The 22,391-nt window shown below is 38.1% G+C and overlaps 1 protein-coding gene across 1 annotated transcript in view; it reads right to left on the bottom strand.

Moving 5' to 3' along the window:
- Nucleotides 1-22,391, bottom strand: part of LOC126829404 (notch homolog 2 N-terminal-like protein A) — a 188,025-nt gene that overhangs the window by 143,749 nt on the left and 21,885 nt on the right. Inside the window, exons 2-3 of the mRNA XM_056102802.1 lie at nt 18,685-18,792; nt 16,889-16,999 (exon numbers count right to left, since the gene is read on the bottom strand). Of these exons, the coding sequence (XP_055958777.1) occupies nt 16,889-16,999; nt 18,685-18,792 (219 nt within the window). The remainder of the gene's footprint in view (nt 1-16,888; nt 17,000-18,684; nt 18,793-22,391) is intronic.

The following is a 22,391-nucleotide window of genomic DNA, read 5'->3' as shown; positions in this document are numbered from 1 at the left end:
AGAGTAGGCCGTTGTGCCGCTGTCCGGGCAAAATTTCCCTCATAGCACACTGTATGGCGTATGCCCGTCTTCATAAGCCCAGTCGGAGCAGAACAGTAGGGCGTTAAACCCCATTTCAGGTCACGTGATTGTAGGACGTTAAATTTCATTTCATTTCAGGTCACGTGACTAGAAGAAAATTAGAGAGCAAGTGGCTGAAATATATGGAACACCTAACAGCTCTTTATTCAGTGTTCTTAATTCTTAATTCATAGTCCTTATTTCTTCATTTGTTGTATTTCGACATTTAAAAATTGGAGGGGGGGGGGCAAATTAAGCACTTTTTGACCTTTGCGCCTGCGCTACGCTGGAACAAATGGTGGCAAGACTATCAAATTCCGGCTAACTTTTCTTTGCCGAAAACCGTATGAATGTGATAAAGGTTATAGGTTTTAACAGATTTTTTGTCCCCCGCCTTTCGAAGAAAGCAGGGGACTATTAAAATGGGTTCGTCCGTCTGTCTGTCTGTCTGTCTGTCTGTCCGTCACACTTTTTTTTTTCAATTTTCGATCCTTTTCAAATTTGTTCAACCTCCAAGTTTTCTTTTCAGATCAGCTACAGTTGAGACAAAGATGTCTTCTGATATTTATAGCTTCTAGGATCTTCCTGGTTTTCTTGTTCTGTTGGTTGGCGGTTAGTATCTGGACCTCATTCCATTTAACATTCACCTGAACTCAATAGGGACTTAGGGCTCTACATCCCCAGGGCATATGATGATGTAATTAAGATGCACAACATAATTTAACTATTAAGCCATCTTTGGTTGTACTAAAATCCCCGCCCCCACCCCATCTCATTAATAAATTTTCGATATTATAGACTCTCCCAACCTGTCCCTTATATTTTTAGAGGTTTTTGTTCTTGTTTTCTTAGTACAAATTGTGTATTGTTATAGTTGTACTTATATAATGCAAATCTTATTTAACTTCATGCACATGGCCTCACTACCTGTGCTTTATCAACTTCCCACTATCCATACATGCTACCCTTTTGAAGGGCTTCATAACTGTTAATAACCCTCTAATCATGCAGTACCAGTGCTTATTAGTAGCTAATTACCTTGTTATGTTTGTTGTTATTGTTAAATATCCTTTACACCTTGATTATATCTATTACTGTTATTCTTAATCCATGCAGATGGTTTCTTATTAATTTCATATATATTGTCCACAAGTTTACTAAATTGTCATTTGTGCTTGATAACGATAAGAGGATACTTGTCGAAACGTCGTGCTTTTAGAATAAACTAGTGATTGTATCCCATAAAAACTGTGTTCGGTTATAAACCTACATTTCATGTTTCAACACAATTGGATAATAATTGTGACCTCTATAGGGTCCACAAGCTAAAAAAGCGATTTTTCATACAATCAGGGGCCATAATCCACGAAGTTACGGTCCGATACATGCCAATATCGAAAGGAACCGATATCTTAGGGAGATAAATCTGTATTTCAAGTTTCGTTGAAATCGAATAAAACTGTGGCCTGTAGAGACGTCCGGACGGACATGGGCGACGACAATATACGTCCACATGAAAATGTGGGCGTATAAAAAGTAAAGGTCCTAAGACTGACCCCTGGGGCACACCCGCTTTGAAATCGCGTGTGTCAAATAATGCTTCTTTAAGCACTTTCTGAGCTCTATTTGTCAAATAACTTTTGAGCCAACTCAGTAAATTTCCTTTAATCCCATATCTTTCTAATTTTAACATCAGTCCCTTAATCCACACCGTATCGAATGACTTACTAATATCAGCCTAAGTTATGCTAGCTTTTTGTTTCTATAATTACTTGGCAACGATTTATCCCCATTTTTATACGCCCACATTTTCATGTGGACGTATTATGTCGTCGCCCCTGTCCGTCCGGACGTCCGTCCTCCACAATTTGTTTGTGGACACTCTACAGGTCACAATTCTTATCCGATTTTGACGAAACTTGAAATATAGGTTTATCTCCAAAAGATCTCGGTTCCTTTCGATATTGGCATGTATCGGATCGAAACTTCATGAATTATGGCCCCTGTTTGTACGAAAAATCACGTTTTTAGCTTGTGGACACTATAGAGGTCACAATTTTTATCCGATTTTGTTGAAACTTGAAATCTCAGTTGATAATCCAAAGATCTCGGTTCCTGTCGATATTCGCGCATATCGGACCGTAACTTCCTGAATTATGGCCCCTGATTGTACCAAAAATCGTGTTTTTAGCTTGTGGAACCTATAGAGGTCATAATTTTTATCCGATTTAAAAAAAAGTATTATATCACCGTCACACCGTAAGGATGGCTGAGTTCGAATTTCGTGAAAATCGGCCCAAAATTGACAGACAAAATGGCCGCCGTTCATTCTCAAATAGCATAAAAGTACGGTATATCAAGGTTGTGGTCACAATTTTTATCCGATTTTGTTGAAACTTGAAATGTAAGTTTATAACCCAAAAATCGTGGTTCCTGTCGATATTCGCGCATATCGGACCGTAACTTCCTGAATTATGGCCCCTGATTGTACGAAAAATCGCGTTTTTAGCTTGTAGACCCTATAGAGGTCATAATTTTTATCCGATTTAAAAAAACGTATTATTATATCACCGTTACACCCTAAGGACGGCTGAGTTCGAATTTCGTGAAAATCGGCCCAACATTGACAGACAAAATGGCCGTCGTTCGTTCTCAAATAGCGTAAAAACATGGTATATCAAGGTTGTGGACACTATAGAGGTCACAATTTTTATCCGATTTTGTTGAAACTTGAAATCTAAGTTGATAATCCAAAGATCTCGGTTCCTTTCGATATTCGCGCATATCGGACCGTTACTTCCTGAATTATGGCCCCTGATTGTACCAAAAATCGAATAAAACTGTGGCCTGTAGAGACGTCCGGACGGACATGGGCGACGACAATATACGTCCACATGAAAATGTGGGCGTATAAAAAGTAAAGGTCCTAAGACTGACCCCTGGGGCACACCCGCTTTGAGATCGCGTGTGTCAAATAATGCTTCTTTAAGCACTTTCTGAGCTCTATTTGTCAAATAACTTTTGAGCCAACTCAGTAAATTTCCTTTAATCCCATATCTTTCTAATTTTAACAGCAGTCCCTTAATCCACACCGTATCGAATGACTTACTAATATCAGCCTAAGTTATGCTAGCTTTTTGTTTCTGTAATTACTTGGCAACGATTTATCCCCATTTTTATACGCCCACATTTTCATGTGGACGTATTATGTCGTCGCCCCTGTCCGTCCGGACGTCCACAATTTGTTTGTGGACACTCTACAGGTCACAATTCTTATCCGATTTTGACGAAACTTGAAATATAGGTTTTTAGCTTCTGGACCCTATAGAGGTCATAATTTTTATCCGATTTAAAAAAAAATATTATATCACCGTTACACCGTAAGGATGGCTGAGTTCGAATTTCGTGAAAATCGGCCCAAAATTGACAGACAAAATGGCCGTCGTTCGTTCTCAAATAGCGTAAAAACATGGTATATCAAGGTTGTGGACACTATAGAGGTAACAATTTTTATCCGATTTTGTTGACACTTGAAATGCAAGTTTATAACCCAAAGATCTCGGTTCCTTGTGATATTCACGCATATCGAATTGTAATTTCCTGAATTATGGCCTTTGATTGTAGGAAAAATCACTTTCTTGTTAGCTTGTTCTCTATCCATCTCTCGAAATTGTGGGCGTATCCTGCCTGGCAGCCGCTGGTAAATAGAGGAATAACATGGGCAAGTTTCCATTCTACAGGAAAACATTTTCCTCCAAGAGATTTGTTAAAAAGCATGGAAAGTGGTTTTGAAACTTCATGTTTGGATGCAATTAACATTTTATTGCTTATAATATCCGATCCCATAGCTTTGTTAACATCTAACGTAGAAATAGCATCAACTACGTCCAGTTCGGTTACGTGTATGTGGGATAATTCAATCGCACATCTTTCCTCGAATTGAGGTAAATCTACACAAGAATCGTTTAAATTTGTAATAGAGCTAAAGTACTTGTTCAGTATTTCAGATTTCACACTAGATTCATATTCTAAGTTTAAATTGTTAAATGGATCTTTTATAGGAGGTAGGTCATTTGAAGGACGTTCATTTTTTAATAACAAATTAATTGTTTTAAAGTATGCCTTGATATTTGTGAATTTCATTTTTTCCAGATTATCGTTGATATTTAAATAAAAATCGCTGCGAATGATCACCTCCGTTTGTGGAATATTTCTTTTAGCTATATCAAGAAAAGTTTCAGTAAAATTCCTACACGCCGTGTGAATATTATCCGCGTTCACTATTAATGTGGCCCAATCTGGTTTTTCAATATCTTGTGTATTGCTCTACCCAGTTACTAAATGCCTCTTAAAGATTATTGTTTCATAACGTTAAGATCGGCCTATTTGTAATTCCATATATTGCGCTTGAAACACTTACTATTAGTTAAACCACATTTGATTGTTACATAAGTACCATCGTGATCGCTAATTACTCTATCGATCGGTATAGTATCTGAATCGATAACCTTTATAGAATCGGTAATAAGAATTGGGTCCAGTAAGGACGTAGTACCTGTACGCGTATAAACATTAGTCTGTTTCTTAATTGTATTTTGTAATCTATTGAGGACAATAATATCACTCGATGTGGAAGATGCAAAGTTTTGATTTAAATCACCCAAGCCTATAATATTGTTATTTTCATCCAAGGCAGCTCAAAATATTGCCAAAAATAAACATGACCTTGCCTTTCTGACCTATAATTTATGTTAATCAAAACAGAATGGATTTTTGTTATTAATTCGAACCACATACTTGCAACCAAATTATGGTCCAAGTCATTTCCCCTTCTTATGTTTATGTTGTTTTTATAATACATTATAATACCACCCCCTTTTGAATTTCTATCTTTTCGTTCGTTTATTTCAAATACTTCAAGACGGATATCGTTATTGATAATATTTTTGTCTAAATATGTTTCTGTAAAAAAAACACATCAAACTCTTCAATATAATTTATAATGTCGTTGAGCTTATTTCTAAGACTTTGGATGTTGCCATGAAAAATTTATATTTTACTTGTATCTGGTTCGACTCCGGGACCTGGGTTTAGTTCTATATCTCCTGACAACAACAATAAATTTATTATGACAACCGAATATGAAATTAGCAAAAATTTTGATTTACACTCGGACAATACCGTCACTTTAAGCTTAATAAAATAGCTATAAACCAGCAAAAAATATTATCTCGTACACCTACAATGCTCACTTTCCTGAAATTAGTCATACCTATTTTGTGATAAAACAATACAACGGCAAATCTATGTGACTCTACAGCACTAACAATTATCAAATACTAGCCCCAGTTTCAGAAAGAAGTTGCAGTTGGATTGTTCAGACACACTCACATAAAAATAAGATACAATTTTGGACCGATCACACAAACATAAAATGAAAAAAGGCAAAAAAAATATGTACAACTTTAAAACGTCATTGTTTGAGTTTATTTTTTCATTTATTGATTTTTTAATGTAGCACAAACAATATTAGATAGCTGAAATACTGTTTCATCTTTTTGAGTTGTTGCTGTAACAATACTTGCAGTATTGACTGTGTCACATGTTATGTCTTTATGTAAACTGGAGATTGGACTGTCTGCATTTGACAAACATGCCTCATGAGAGTCATTTAGCATTGTTAGACGTGCTTGCTTTTCAGCCTGATGTAGGGATGGGTTATCGGGACTGAAGTTGGCTTTCCGTTTGTTGATATTATTGTAAAATCAGGGTATATTTATTATATCCCAAGTCTAATCCCCCTTGAAATCTACCCACTTAAACCTGAGATGGCCGGGTTAAGGTTAATGGGTTGAGGAGTGCTTTCCGACAGACTGACGGGTAGGTTAATTTATACTATATATCAAGCAGCAACTACTCTATAAAGCTCCAGGCAGCATGCAATACATATCAAAACTACATATATTTCAGCCTGGTATTAATAAATAACTAAGCTTTCTACTCACTACAAGTAATCTTTATAATAACGAAATACACAAGCACGTCCAATAAATATCCAATAACTTCACTGGCATCGAACTCCGAGTAGAAGTAGAAGTAGGGGGAGTATGGACCAAACGCAGGCCTTTATATAAAACACCACCACGCACGTGCAGAAAATGAATAAACGTCACAGACGGGCTAGTCCATTTTGGCACAAAGGGAAACTAGCTCACGTCTGCAACACACACCCCAATTTTATTTTATAAAAAACGGCCGCCCTAGGGGAAAAAACTAATATATTCAAATATCCCCAAAAAATAACTCCCATCCCCAGGATAGGTTTGGTCCATACAAAATATAAGGGGACAGAAGAGTATCAAAAAGTTCGAATCTAGACCAGAAAATAAAAGATAGATAAGCTCACAGATAGAAACAGGAAAGCACAAGGGAAAATGAAACACACAATTTAGGATAGGTTACAGAGGAATATAGTACAGGATAGTTAGAGCGCCCTTCCCTAAAAACAAAAGAAACCCATAAAAACCACCCTCCCTGAACTAAATAAAACGAAAGCAACAAGAAAACCCCCCAGGGACTAATGGAAAAAGAACTAAAGACAAAAAAAACTATCCCCTAAGATCTAGTGTGCGTGGTGGGAAGGACAGCAGTTAGGGCAAAAAGCAGAACACGCCTCTCCCGGAGGGTGATCCTATCCATCACAACCCGCCACTGATGTGGCCAGAGGCCACCCTCAAGTCCTCCTCTGGCCGGATGACTCTCTCCTCGGGAATGACAGACATTAAGGGCACCGGCTGCCCCCGGGGACTGCCCAGCAATCCCCTGGGGACAGTTACTCCCCAACTCTCCCCACCCGTCCTCCAGACTCAGGGACAGGTGAGGGTGACAGTGGTCTGGCCTCCAAGGGGAGAGAAGCCCCCCCCCCCCTACCGCTTCCGGAGCTCAAGCGCCAGGTAGAGGAGACCCCCCTCTCCCCATTGTCCGTCCCTGACCTCTCCCTCTTGCACGGGGAAAGGCCCGGGCGCGTCCCACCCCCCGGATACACTCCACCTCAGAGGCGAATGGAAGGGCCACCCTCCGGGACGACCCCCATCTGTACCCGGCGCCTCTGACGCTCCCGACATCTCGAGTCCTCCTCTGGCTGGATGACTCTGGTTGCTGAATTCTGTTCTGGGTAGGAGAAATAAATAGAGTTTATTTCTGGAGTAGGCCTATCATACACTCTCACATCCTGGGACTTGGGTCTTACAGGGACAGGAGGAGGGACGTTTTTAGGCCTAATAATATTGGACCATTCATCTAATCTAATAGGAGATGACAAGACTGTCCATTCTGAATCTGAACTTCCAGAAGTTGTATTTTTTCCTAACACCTGTGGGGTGGGCGGACTCAACACAATGTCCGGCGACAACAATTCATCATCCCATGATGGTTCGGTCACTCCCTGTTCCTGTCCAACAGAACAGGAAAACCGATTAGTAAAACCTTTTCTCATTTCTAAGGCTTACGTTTTATGTTACTTAAGACAATCTTCGAAATCTGAAATAAAAAACACTCTGGGAGAAAATAATCTAATTTTCTCCCAGACCCCCCCCCCCTCTATTGTGAGGCAGAATCACAAATGGGACAGGTATATATATCTATACACTCCGCCTCCTCAGGGGTTAGATTAACACACCGTCCATGGAACCACTCTGAACAATGATCACATTGGATTCCAAATCCTCGCCCTCATGGTTTTCGGCAAACACAATAGATTTTGCGTGTAGGACGCACTGGGGTATGATTATCTCCTTTCATGATTTTATTTCTATGATGCTCTACCCACGGGGGTACTTCCCTATCCTTACACGGCTTTATTCGGTCATGATGCACAATGGACTGAGCATTACGTGTTTTAACCCGTAAGAGATAAGGGGTCACGACCTTGTCAATTACCCCTGGGCCTTTCCAATATGGACTTAATTTCTTATTCTTCCCCTTGAGACATGCAGTATCCAAGATATACACACAATCCCCAATATCATACGATTTTTTCCAGATTTTCACATCGTAATCCTTTTACATTCTTTTTTGGCGAGTTTGCAAAGTCTTACGTGCCATTTCATGCGATTTAGTAATATTTTCTTTAAGATTTTTTAGATACACATCAGGCAGGGATTTGTGATCCTCCGATCGAAATCCAAACATTAACTCAGCGGGCATATTAACTTCTCTCCCCAACATTAATTTATTGGGTGTATACCCTGTACACCGGTTTACAGAGGAACGAAGGGCACCGGCTAATTGAGGCAAATAAATGTGCCAATATGCTTGCGTATCCCCCATATAGCAGCGTAACGCATCCATTAATGTCCGATTGTACCGTTCTACCTGACCATTGGATGAAGGACGATAAGGGGGAGTGCAGGCTCGATGTATTTTCAATAAATCACACAAGGAGATAAATAGGTGACTTTGGTAATTCCGACCCTGGTCCGTAAAGATGTGGAACGGAACTCCAAATCTTGAAAAAAAATCATTGACGGCGGCCTGCGCTGTTATTTCCGCAGTTTGAGATGGTAAAGGGATACACTCTACCCACTTGGTGAATTGATCCACCATCATCAAAATATATTCATTTCCTTGGTTTGATTTGGACAAGGGGCCCAAAAAATCCAAATGAACTCTTTCCATAGGGGCCCCTGCATGATAATTGACTAAATTATGTCTAGCTATCCTAGTTGCCTTTTTACTTTTATTGCATTGCTTACATGGGGCTACATATAACTTAATTTCTTGGGTCATCCCATACCAATAGTATTTTGGTTTTATTCTATATCTAGTCCGATCCATCCCTTGATGACCAGCCGTAGGGACATCATGATTTAAACGTAATAGTTCGGGGACTAAGGACTTGGGCACCACTAATTGAGAATGACCGTCCGGGTCTTTTCTATACAAAATTTGATTTTCATCTAAATAATATAAGTTCTGATTGATCCAGTAACTTTTAGCGGCAGGACTAGCTAGAAATAATTCACCCTCCCCTGGTTCTATTTTATTAATCATCCAAATAATCAACACAATAGCCAAATCGGAATTTAGCTTTTGGCCTTGTTTGATTTCCTCTTCTAATTTGCCTGATAAATCAATTCCTGAATCATCCGGAATCAAAGTTAACACTTGGGGATTTCCCTGGGTATTTTTAGGAGAAACTATTAGAGCACAGGTTGTTAACAATCCCTCTAAATTGGTAGTACCAAGATTTTCATTAATTTTGTCTTGTCATTCCCCTCTAAAACTATTTAAGTCAATATCAATAGTGGGTTTACTATTAATTTTGGGGGGAATTAAAGGGACAGCCTCCTCGACACTAATTTGATATTCATACCAATTTTCATGAGCTCTTACACAGTATTTACAACCCCCACAGGGCAAATCACTAGGACGTACATTCAGGGCAAAATCAGGACAAGGACCTGACACAGGTATCCTAGACAGGGCGTCTGCATATAAATGTTTGGAACCTGGTCTATATTTCACAGTCATATCATATTGGGCAAGTTCTTCCATCCACCTAGCTAACTGTCCATTAGGGCTTTTAAACTTAAGCAACCAGGTGAGACTACTATGGTCAGTCCTGACTGTAAAAGGACGACCCAAGAGATAATGCCTAAATTGACGGGTAAATCGAACAACCGCAAGTAATTCTTTCCGCGTGGTACAATAATGCTGCTGTTCAGGTGTTAGAGAAAAACTTGAATAGGCTATTACTCTCTTTTGCCCATCCTGGATCTGACTTAATTCCGCAGCTACTGCCAAATTACTCGCGTCAGTATCCAAGACAAAAAGATATGTTTGATTGGGTAAAGCTAAAACTGGGGTAGTTATTAAAGCAGTCTTTATATTTTCAAAAGCCCCTTGCTGCTCCTCCCCCAATGAAAAGGTTTTTAACCCGTGATAGAGTATAAGGCCAGCGCCTTCTCTGCGTATCCTTTTAAAAATACTCGGTGATAATTGGCGAATGCCAGGAATTTTTCTACCTTCCTGGTATTTTTAGGAACCGGCCAATCTCTCACCGGGGCTAAGTGTTTATCACTCATATTTCTATACCATTATTGCTCACAATACGGCCTAGGAACTCTACTTCTTGCCGGAATAATTCACACTTTTTAGGTTTCATTTTTAACCCGTACTGACGGAAACGTGCTAAAACTGTTCTAAGATTAAATATGTGATCTTCAAATTTCTGCCCCATAACTAGCACATCATCAATAAAGGCCAACGATATATTCCAATTAAGGCCTTGTAGGACTAAATTTGCAGCGCGACTGTACGTGGAGGGACTATGGCATACGCTTAAATTCGAAGAGCCCAAATTTAGTCAAAAATGCTGTTTTCTTTTGATCCTCATGTTTGACTTTGATCTGTCAATATGCAGAGTTCGCATCTAATTTAGAGAACCATTGATTACCTACAAGGGTATCTAAACATTCTTCGATAATAGGTAACGGGTATACATCCTTAGTAGTAACTGCATTAAGAGCTCGATAGTCAATACACCATCTTACTATCCGTCAGGTTTGCGTATCAATACTGGGGCCGACGCTCAATCCGAAGTGGAAGGTTCAATAACACCTGCTTTCAACATTTTCTTTAAGTGGGCTTCCTCCCCCGAGGCAAAACACAAAGGTGTCCTACGCATCCATTCCTTAATGGGCAGGGCATCTCCTGTGTGAATGGCATGTTCTATAGAAGTGAAATGTCCTAAGTCATATTCAGTTTGAGCAAAAACATCACTAAACTCAATCAATAATTCAGCTAATTGCTTTGCTTGGACGCTTGACAAATGCTTAATTGATCGTTCATATAAAGAAATTAAATGTTCAGGCATCTCCTGGATACCATCCTCATTTAATACCACATTGACCTTGGAGGGACCTACAGGGTTAAGGGTGGGGGACCCCGGGAAAGATATTGATTCCTTTCCAACCTCATAGGCTTGTCCAATTATGTCATTAGATTTCAAAACAATTTCCTTGTCAGACGCATTAATCAAACATACCGTGGGATAATCAGTATTCGTATGAAGAGTACGACCGATAAGTAACTGTTCACTTTCTATAGGCTCTATCATATAATCTTTTAACGTCCTATCCATTTTACAAGGTAGACGAGTGACTGACCTAGCCGTAATAATAGTTTTAGTAGGGACCATAAACTGGGCAGTATATGGAGTACTATCAGCATTACACATAGGCCTTAGTCCTGTTACTATGGGAATCGTCTCATCACCTACTATTAAACACTCATGTAAAAAATCAATAATAACTTTCCATTTTCTAAGAAAATTTAAACCCAGAAGGGCTGTATGAGCTATAGGAGCAACATAGACATCCGTGAACGTAAAAGACCCTATTCGGAGAGTAACGGGGCCAATTAGAAATCCAGGAAATGTCATATTTTCGGCTGCTGCATGTATTGTAATATCCCTAATTTTGGGTGGCTTAACTTCGATTTGATCATAAACCTCAGGCGATATTATAGTACAATCCGAACCAGTGTCAATTAAATTTTTCTATTGTTAAAGGGACCCTATATGCAATAACAGAGGGTATTCTAGCAACATAAATTCCATCATCAGGCTTAGAAACACTATCACTCCTCCCAACCTTGGATATAGGGGCAATGTCAACATGACATTTGTCTACAGGTTCAGGTAGGGGTGCTTGTTTCAGGTTTGGGCCTTGTTCAACAGGGATCGAGGGAAGGCCTACTGCCTCGTCCCCTGATCGTTTAAATTAGCACTGTCTTTAAAGCTTAAATGTTTCATTGCAGTTAATTGCGAATTGGAAGGTCGCAAATGACATTCAACATGTCACACTTGCCCTATTAGGTGAAGGGGAGGACCTTCTCGTATTTAAAGTCAAAATTAAAGTGGCTATCATATCCTTAAGTTGAGTTATTTCCGTCTTCATCTGACCTATTTCAGACTCCTCTTTAGGTTATTCAGGGGTGGCCTTAACATTTAAACTGGGAGGTTTAACTTGATTGCGCACAGGCGAAGGACTAGTCCTACGTACATGGGGATATACCGGACTATATTCCACTGCTGTTTGCATATCTGCTTGAGGAAATTCCCTAAATCCTACTTGAGAGGGACTGGGTGATCTTGACTCAGGGTAGTAATAAGTACGACTAACCCGAGGGGATCTTAGGTCTTTATATAATCGTCGAGGGAGCGAGGATCGAGATTGACGAGACGTAAACTTATCCGAATCATAGTCATCATGTCTATCTGTTCGGGGAAAATTTCCAATCTCGGGCACATTAAGGAATCCTACCTCTCTATCTCCCCCGGGATAACCACTACCCCTATTCCTATCTGAATTAGATTTTAACGGAATTACGCTGTTGACATGAGTGAACCACTGCAACCGTTCAACCGCTTCCTCAATATCAATTAATCTTAAGTTAGCGACAAATCTGCCCACTTCTGGATTATTACATCCCGAAACCAATTTCAAAACAGATTGTCTAGCTATAAAATCATCCGACGACAAACCAGAGTAAGCTCGTAATGCTAACTGTTGTACACGATCACTCCAATCACTTATCGACCCATTGAGACCTTGAGTTGCGGTCTGAATCTCAACTTGAGCAGCCTCCGGAATAGTTTGAACTCCTAAGCGTTTTTGCATCATTTCTAAAGTTGATTTAAAATTCATGCGAGGAAATCTTCGAGTTATACTTGTAAAGTATTCCGCTGCCTTATCCGTTAAACAAGAACATAGATAATCCTTACACCGAGAGCTATGAGACCCCTAGGGCTGGGACAGGGCAAAACGGATAAACTTATCACTAAAAGTATCCCAACTTCCATCTGATTTCCCGTTATAAACTAAACAGCGAGGAATAGTTGAGGGGTTAAAGGAGTCTTCTCTTGGTTGATGTCTATTATCATGTCTTACAAACCTCCCCTCCTTTTCAAATGTATTGGGGTGGGGTTCCCTACTTCTCACATCCTGACCTGGGTACAAAGTGGGTTGCATACATGACCGTGGATCCTCTAAAAATACCTCTGCCTCCTCAAGAAAAGCTTCCCTATAATCAAAGGGTTCTGATTTAACTGGCCATTTAGAATCGGTACCAAATTCGAATTTTTCTGCCATGATATGATTATTGTTGAATTAAGTAAACTAAGTTTATTTGCAACAAAAATGTAACCAATAACCCTTTCAAGTAACCTAGGATATAGGGGCTTTACTATAAAAGTAATCTAAGAAAATAATTCAACTTAATCAAGTCAAGAATTAAACTTAATCTAAAAAATTTCCCAAAAGTTTGACTATTTTCTCAAATGTCGGCCATTTTGGTTGTTTACTTCCGCGAAATGCGTATCGGGAAATTCCTGAGTTAATTATACTTTCCACCTAACGTAAACATAGACCAATAAATATCACTAAGTACAAATTAGTATCCCTGCAGATTATTAATAAAAGTGAGGTGATCTAAATTATTTGTTGAGTTGTCTATATGGCTAATATTACCGATGTAGCTAGAGCTAACCCCCAAACACTCAAAAAGCATGCGTTACCAAGGTGACGGCTAGTACTTTACCGTGCTTTCGAGTATTCTATGTCAACAATTTAAATAATATATATGTGAGTTTGCCCCATTGCAATATGAACTACAATTACCCTAATAAATATATCAGATACGAAATTTCAATCACTACTACTTTTTTATAATTTACAATAGGCAGTTAGGTGAATTTTATCCACTCACTAAAGGGGAAACGGGAATTTTAAACTAACTCCCACTAACACCCTACCCACAAAAGTTTAAAAGCAGCAGCGCCATTTATTGTAAAATTAGATTTTATCTAATATAAAAATACCAACACCTACTTTCGGATACCCAGTATTGACCTGTGATGGCCGAAGAAGGCCAATAATGGGTTATGGGGTGTCTCCTTCTGCAATCTTGCAAAGCTAATTACATAGGCTATCTAACTCAACACTACAGGATAAAAAAAAACTCCCCATCAATCAACACTTCTTCCTTTACACAGCAACCATTCACTTCAGGTAAGCAGTAAGCTACACAACTTCACCAGTTAAATAAACTCCAGACATCAAGAGTCAAAGATCAGAGAGGTGAATGCTCATACATGTGTAGAGTGGTTCGTGCAAATAACAAAAATCCAATAATCGAGCTATATTTGGGGCTTATTTTAACAAATATGATAAGACTTACCATTAAAATCATCATTCATTAACAATTAAACTATTGCTAAGTTGGATATTTGTATGATTTGGCCATTTGAATGGGACTTTCTAATTATATGGAAAAGTTGATCGCCCAAGTAGCGTTACAGCGGTAGATTTTTTCATTAAAAAGAGTTATGTTTCTTGGTCACATCAAAGTTTCAAATTTTGCTCTGGAAAACGAATTCTTAATTTCCGCAGTCGGCTTTCTTCGTTTTTTTTTTTCGTACGTACAATTAACGATTGAATTTAACATTTGTACGCGTGCGCAGTCCTTAGTTAGAGAGAGAGAGAGATGTCTATTTTGAGCTGATTTTTTTAACGTTTACATGCAATAGACTATAGTTAAAACTTTCTAATAAGGGGTGAATTTCGTGGTTTACAAACGCAGTATGTAGAGAGTGCTTACCTTACTCATATTGTAGATGTTAAATATTCTTTATGATAATCCTATTTTGTTTCAAATAATTATCACAAATATAAAAACATCCACATCAAAAACAGAGGAGCACACGACATGCGCAAAGAAAACCTTAAGCATTTTCAAATCGGTTCGGCAGCAGTGTTCCAAATGTCTAGCATTGCATCCGGAATTCCGTATAAGAATCTACTTAAAAGTCAAAAACGCGACTCCTACATATTGTGCTCTATGTGTTATAAATTAAAGAATAAACCGTAAATCAATTGAACCCATTTCAAGGTGGAACTGCATGCTTTTTGATATGATTGGGCTATATGTGGCGCCAGATAATCCAAAAATAGAAGTCGATACGTGACAATGCGTCTCGAAAAATTCTTTGATCTGTTATATGACTGGAAAATTCTGTTATTAAAAACAAACGGCATGACAATGACTATATAATAAGTTGGGAGTTCTACAATAGGGATCTTTTAGTGAAATGTTAGAGAAATTTGAGTTTAAATATATCCTTTGTGTTTAAATTACCACTTATGGTTGGTTGTGTCATTTTATGTATCAATCTGGAAATTTCTGTTTTATAGCTATTGTTCTCGAAAGTAAGACGCACAATTTACGCATCGTGTCGCGTTTTCATATTTTTAATAATTATGAAGCAGTCAATCGCGTCTTTTTGGTTATATTTCAGTTCTAGAAAAATGAGTTGTTGCTAGATTTATAATAACTGGAACGTTTTGTAATCACCATGTTAGAAATGGCAAATGCATAAGGATAATATACATGAATAGCATAGCCATAATGGCACATCCTCCTATTAAATTTGACACAAAACCGGAGGCCAATTTGCAGTGCCCTAAAATGATTAGAATCCGAGTCTTGTGACCAGTACCGTAATTTTATTTTAATCATGCACGTCTGGTTAATCGAAACTAGAGAAAATAATTTCGTTCAATTAATTTCCAGTCTCAAATTTGTTCTGCGTATTTAGAGATAGCAACAATGTAACTTCTAAAGTAACTAAAGCGCCCACTAACAACAGAGTTTTACGGTTAAATAAAAGTAACTTTCACAGTCTTGCAGTGTCGGTATGTTGCCACGAGAGTGGATTTAAAAGATAGAAAAAGGGCGAAACTACACGAGTTGACTCTGAACCGAGAACCGTTACAATATATACGTCATTGGTTACAATCAACTAACTTAGAAATTAAATCGCCGAGTTTTAGCCAAAATTTTAATCTAGTTCGTAACTACTTATTTTTAAAAGTCCAACGAGTAAAGAATAATTTTTTTACATGGCTTCATTGATAAATAAGTGAACGAATATTGTCACGTGAATGTCTATTTTGGGCGACTGTTTGCTGCTTACAGTGCACGAGCGAGCCCGTGAGAGCACTTTTCTCATAAACGAAGTTTTGATCCGCGTGACAACATGCTGTTAAAACAGGTCAGTTTATATAGTACAGATAAATGAGTCTGTGGGCCACTCTAACATGTGAGCTTTTCATACCCTATAACAACCCACGCATGTGCACTCTGGGGTCATCAATACAGACCAGTCAATTCTTAGCTTAAGGGAGACTGGGCAAGTTTATAACAATATCTTTTAAGGCCTTGGGGTTTGAGTTAAAAACTTGTCTAATTTGTTTTGTTTATCTTTGTTTACCTGGTCCGCCATCTTGGTTCATTAGAGCCTTTGTTCAAATTCGATAGAATAAGTTGGATAACTATTTTCCTTGGTGTTCTTTAATTTGTTTACATCAAACAGATAACCACCCAATTACCTATACAGAATCTATTTACAACTGGTATAAATTGACACTGTTATTTATGTCTAAAACTCATTTTCCTCAACATTTGCACGAGCCAGATTTATCAAGCCTTCATACTCAAGGGCGCATAACTCATCTATCCGATTTGTGACAACCTTGATCGTCTAGGAATAGCTGGCGTGGATACTGTCTGTTGGGACTCAGTAGTCTTGGACTTCACGTTATTTCTGTAATTATGGCTACCGAAATCAGGCGAAACATGTAGACAATTAAATAATAGTAATTTCTTTAGGCATTTTAACCTTTATTTATTATATTATGCAAATATTTATATATAGGTTTTTATACCGAAGAAGGATATATAGTGTACAGACATAGTACCGGCTTACCTTGGCAAAAGGACCCTTCAAATCCAGGAGGACAGCTGCAACTCACGTTACCTTCTGATAGATAACACGTACCATCATTTAAACAGGGGTTGTTGATATCACATGGGTTAACTAAAATTAAATTAAAAAAATGTAGACGTCACATATATTAGTAATAATGTATATTAGATACTGAGTGACCTAATTCCAATTGTTAATTATAGCATAATGTAATATGGATATGGGTCATTCCATGTCAAGGGGACCCAATTCTGAGAAAGCTGTAAAGTGACCCTCTCGGGAAATTTATATATATAAAAAAAACATATGTTATAGTACACACAGTCTTATGTAAAACTATATGACTCTAGTATTAATATGGCCATTTGAATCAGATACCCTTTCGCAAGTTTTGAAACGACTGGTATATGGCTCGATTTTAGTGTTCTGATTTTATATACCCTAGATAGACAATATTCTTGAAATTAAGGGGTTTGTAAGAGAATGTTATATCGATTGTTTTTTGCACAAGTATCACATTTTGGCACTTAGGGTACTCCATACGCAGTTGATGGTACTTTTCCTGTAAACTGTGCTTGTAAATTCTTAATCTACATAACATTTTCTTACAAACCCCATAATTTCAAGAACATAAACTGGCTAGAAGGAATAAAATCAGATCACAAAAATCGAGTCATATCAATATTAATACTAGAGTCATATAACTTTACAGTTTTACATAAGACTCTATGTACTATAACATATTTGTTTTCATAATTTTCTGAGGGGGTCACTTACAAGCACTGGTCCGGGTGAAATGGTCATATTAATACTAGAGTCATATAACTTTACAGTTTTACATAAGACTCTATGTACTATAACATATTTGTTTTCATAATTTTCTGAGGGGGTCACTTACAAGCACATGTCCAGGTGAAATGGAATGACCCATATTTCTTCGTGACCTAGAAATTATCAGTGGTGACTGTAAAAAGTAGGCTACTGGTGAGGATATGACATTACCAAGTAAGTATAGTGACATCCTACATTCTGATCCATGCCTTAAAATTATTCATATCAATTCTGTATAGCATGTTAGTGAAATGGTCCGATAAGCAGGAGAGGAACAAGCTGAGTTCGGGAAAGGATATTCAGTGGTAATGAATTTGTATTAGTAACTGTAAAACAGGTTGATTATATTCGGTCTTATCGATTTCAGGTACGCCTCTGTCAGAATTAATCAAACAAACAAGAGAGAGAGAGAAATGGGGTTTAACGTCCACTCGACACAAACTAGGTCATTTCGGGACTAACATATGGTTTAATTTTATTTCAATCATTCGCTTGCGCGTAGGGGTCTTTAGCAGTGGGAGGAAACCGGAGGGCCCGGAGAAAACCCACGAGGTTGGACAGGCGACTCTATTCCTTGTCACGTACCACCGGGGAATCGGAACCCCGAAGGTTGACTCAATGACAGACCGTATGATACAGCACGCGCGTGCTAACCATTCGGCCATCCAACCCCCCTTAATCAAACAAAGTTATATGATACATTGTTTGAGCAAGATAACATGGACCTATTATAACAATTATAATGTAACTAGTTAATTCAGGTGTAATGAGTTAACTCAGATGTAATGAGTTTATTCAGATATAACGAGTTAACTCAGATGTAATGAGTGGATTCTCATGTCAATCTAATCTAGTGTCAACCAAGACTGCACCCTGAGTCCTTTTCTTTTCCTAAAATGAACTTGTCTGCTTGTTAATCAAAGCATGCTAAATTATTATGACAATAATGAATGTAAGTACCTTACCATCACAGTTTTCTCCTAAATATCCTGTAGGACAATTACAGCTGTAACCGTTATCAACTGGTGAACAAGTACCACCATTTTTACATGGGTCGGGTAGACACAGGTTCACTAGAATTAAAGATAGGTTGCCAGGCAAGGAAACATACGCCCACAGCAACTAAATCGTCCAGGCAGTCAACAAGGGTTGTCGCATATTTTTACTTTTTTCGGTAATGAAACATTTATAATTCACTAAAATCTGATTAAGAGCAACAATTCACGACGTACTTATCAGAAAACTATTAGAATTTGTTTGGTTTTTATAAAGTTCTGCCCCATGCTAACGTTTTGTATGCAAAGCTTTTAATATCATGGATTTAACTGTTCAAGTCATAAAAATTCATTGAAAATCAATATACTTGTTCGTCTCAAGATCTTAAACTCTGTATATCAATCTGAAGTCAATCGGATGATAACTTTAGCCTTTAGAGCGTCACAAGATTTTGCAAAGTGATCAAGGGCCATAACTTTGGCAGTAATTATCGGAAATCGTTAAAAATCAATAGGAATCTTCGTCTCATGACCTCAAACACTGTGTATAAATTTATACTCAATCGGATATTAACTTTAGCCTCTAGAGCATCCACAAATTTTTTTGAAGTGATCAAGAGCCATAACTCTGGCAGTAATTATCGGAAATCGCTGAAAATCGATAGGATTCTTCCTCTCATGACCGTAAACACTGTGTATAAATTGAAAGTCAATCGGATATTAACTCTGGCCTCTAGAGCGGCCACAAGATTTTTCATAGTGATCAAGGGCCATAACTCTGGCAGCAAATATTGGAAATCGCGGAAAATCCATAGGCTTCTTCGTCTCAAGACCTTAAGCACTGTGTATAAATTTAAAGTCAATCAGATATTAACTTTAGCCTCTAGAGCGTCCACAGGCAATCGTGGACGCGGGACCGACGACAATATACGACCACATTTCAATGTGGGCGTATAAAAAGGCACAAATAATATAAACATGTTGGCCGGTTTCTCTATAAAGATTAATTTTCTAAATTTCTCAAGTTAATTTTTTGAGTAATAATATTCTTATTATTGCTTATCAATACTTTTCAACCAAATTCTTAAACCTGGTCATCAACAAGCACGTGCCCTGATCGTCAACAACTGAACCTATTTAACACTCGGCGGCCTTGGTCAAATCGGCAGGTGGTCTTAATAATTGGATTTAGATAACATGCGCAGTTCACAATCTAGTCCCGTGCGTTTACCTGCAGTGTTTATTGGGTTAGTTTCCGATTTTCTGTTCGACTTCCATTCATGGATAATCGAGACTATGTTTATTTTATCGTGCCGTCTTTAGTAATGATGATCGAGGCTAGGCCGACAATTCAATAGCTAAAGTTTCGGTTCAGAGTGGATCAATTTCACTGAAATTTTCAATAAATTTCCTTTACATTATCTAGCTTTAAACTATTATAGTAAGAACTGCCAGCTATTTACCTAATACCCAAAATGTATCTTTAATCCAAATAGTGCATGTGTTACAATTACAATATTCCCCTTAATCACAACAGTGTCTTACAATTCTTACAATTACAATTAATTACACCATCATATTGCTTACAATTTCTATTAATTACAACAGCATATGGCTTACAATTACAATATTTCTATTAATTACAACAGCATATGGCTTACAATTACAATATTTCTATCAATTACAACAGCATATGGCTTATAATTACAATATTTCTATTAATTACTAAAGCGTATGTCTTACAATTAAAATACTACAGCGTATGGCTTACGATTAAAAAATTAACATTAAATAAAACTTTTACATTAAACCTAATAATGTATGGATTACAATTACAATATGAACAGTAATCATAATAATGTATTAATTAAAAATACAATATTTGCCTTAATTACAACAGTGCACCAGTAACCCCAATTTCATTTCAATTCATTTCAGTACAACTCAATTCCACATCATCCTGGGCAGTTGCTACAATAGAAATGTCGACCAAGGTTTATGTTTATGTTACCACCCCCCACCCCTTCACGTGGCTAAGTGGGTAAGACGCTAGCTCGCTAGCCTGGCGGTCGGGTGTTCGATCCCTGCATTGGCCGAGAAAGTTCATCCAGATTTTCCGGCGTGGTTCTCCCTTGTCAGTGATGCAGGACGGAGGGGCTGACAAGGAAAGCTGTCTAGTCGTTCGGATGGGACGAAAAACCGAGGTCCCGTGTACACATTGGCGTGCACGTAAAAGATCCCTTGGCAGTTGGAATTCGATATAAGAGTAGGCCGTAGTGCCGCTGTCCGGGCAAAATTTCCCTCATAGCACACTGTATGGCGTATGCCCGTCTTCATTAGCCCAGGTTAGGAGCAGAACAGTAGGACGTTAAACTCCATTTCATTTCATTTCATTTCCAAAAGCGCATTCTTAAATCTGTGTCTAAATGGGTCGAATTGGCCAATATCCAAAATCGCCGCCAGTTTTTGCCAGAAAATGCAATTTTTTTTTTATCTAATTATTATAATGTGACCAAGTTTTGTATTAAAATATATCCTTTCGAGACAGCTGAATCCATTTCCATGCACATTTTGGTGATTAGTTATACAGCGGAGTAAATATTGGGGAATGATTCCAGATGGCGGGAAATTCGAATTTTACAAAATGAGCACATTTTGGTGTCAAAATATACGTTTTTGAGGTAGCCGATACCAGTTTTGATAAAGGGTCAATCCCAATAGAAATTAGGGGACTAAGGATTCTCGAGTCTGCCTCAGATCTTATACGATTGCATTCATCAAGCATCAACTAAATTTCATTTAGATTCTCTGGCCTCACTCTCACCTCAGAGTGGAAGCAGTGTAGCATTCATGACGAAAGGGGCCACTCTCAGCTCTCTATGGGTATAATACTATAGGGTTTATTTTAGTATTAAGAACGGTGTTCTGTTTAATATAGAAATTCTTCACCTACATGATGTGTGACGAAAGCTAGGGTAGTGAAGTAGCTTGCATTATTTTACTACTATCTTAGACTAACTTACCGACAGTTATGTCAGTATCCATTGCTGGAAGTAGGGTACTATAGTCCAGTCATCTCGTGCACGGATTAGTACAAATAACTAGAATAGTGTTGACGTAAAATGGTGCCTATACGAAACACTTACCTAAAAATGGTAATTGTCCCGCCCTAATAGATGACGCATTATACTTCCTCTATAGGAGAGGGCTTGTTTGATTTACCCTCAGATATCATAGAGCGGCCCGAGAGGGGAACATCTTAGCCTTCTCGGCTGAGAGAGATACAAAATGTAGTATTTAAGCCGTTAGGTCTTGAGTTGTAAAGTATGCTAAACTCAGATCGTGCTGAGTATGCTAAACTTAAAAAGTACTAACATAACTTTGTAGTTTGCTGTATTTGTTTAATTATATAAACTTAGTAACAACATAAACGGTGTTCCAGAGTCAGTTAATTGATGATTGAAATAATTGATCCCACAACGTGAAGTCGAAGAAGGGCATAGACGATAATATCACATCTAATTTTTATTTATTTGTTGCCAAGACACAGTGTAGTGTTATAGCCTTGTCTCTTTTTGGTGCCGTTGACTTAACGAAATCCTTGCAAGAAGAAGTTTCCAGTCGTGTTTAGGTAGCACTATAAATCCCCAGAATACCTCGTTTTGGCATTTCTGTCC

Source organism: Patella vulgata, chromosome 8, assembly GCF_932274485.2.
Source record: "Patella vulgata chromosome 8, xgPatVulg1.2, whole genome shotgun sequence".
Lineage (NCBI taxonomy): Eukaryota > Metazoa > Mollusca > Gastropoda > Patellidae > Patella > Patella vulgata.
The sequence above is the reverse complement of the archived record's forward strand: the minus strand, read 5'-3'. Positions and strand labels throughout refer to the sequence as shown.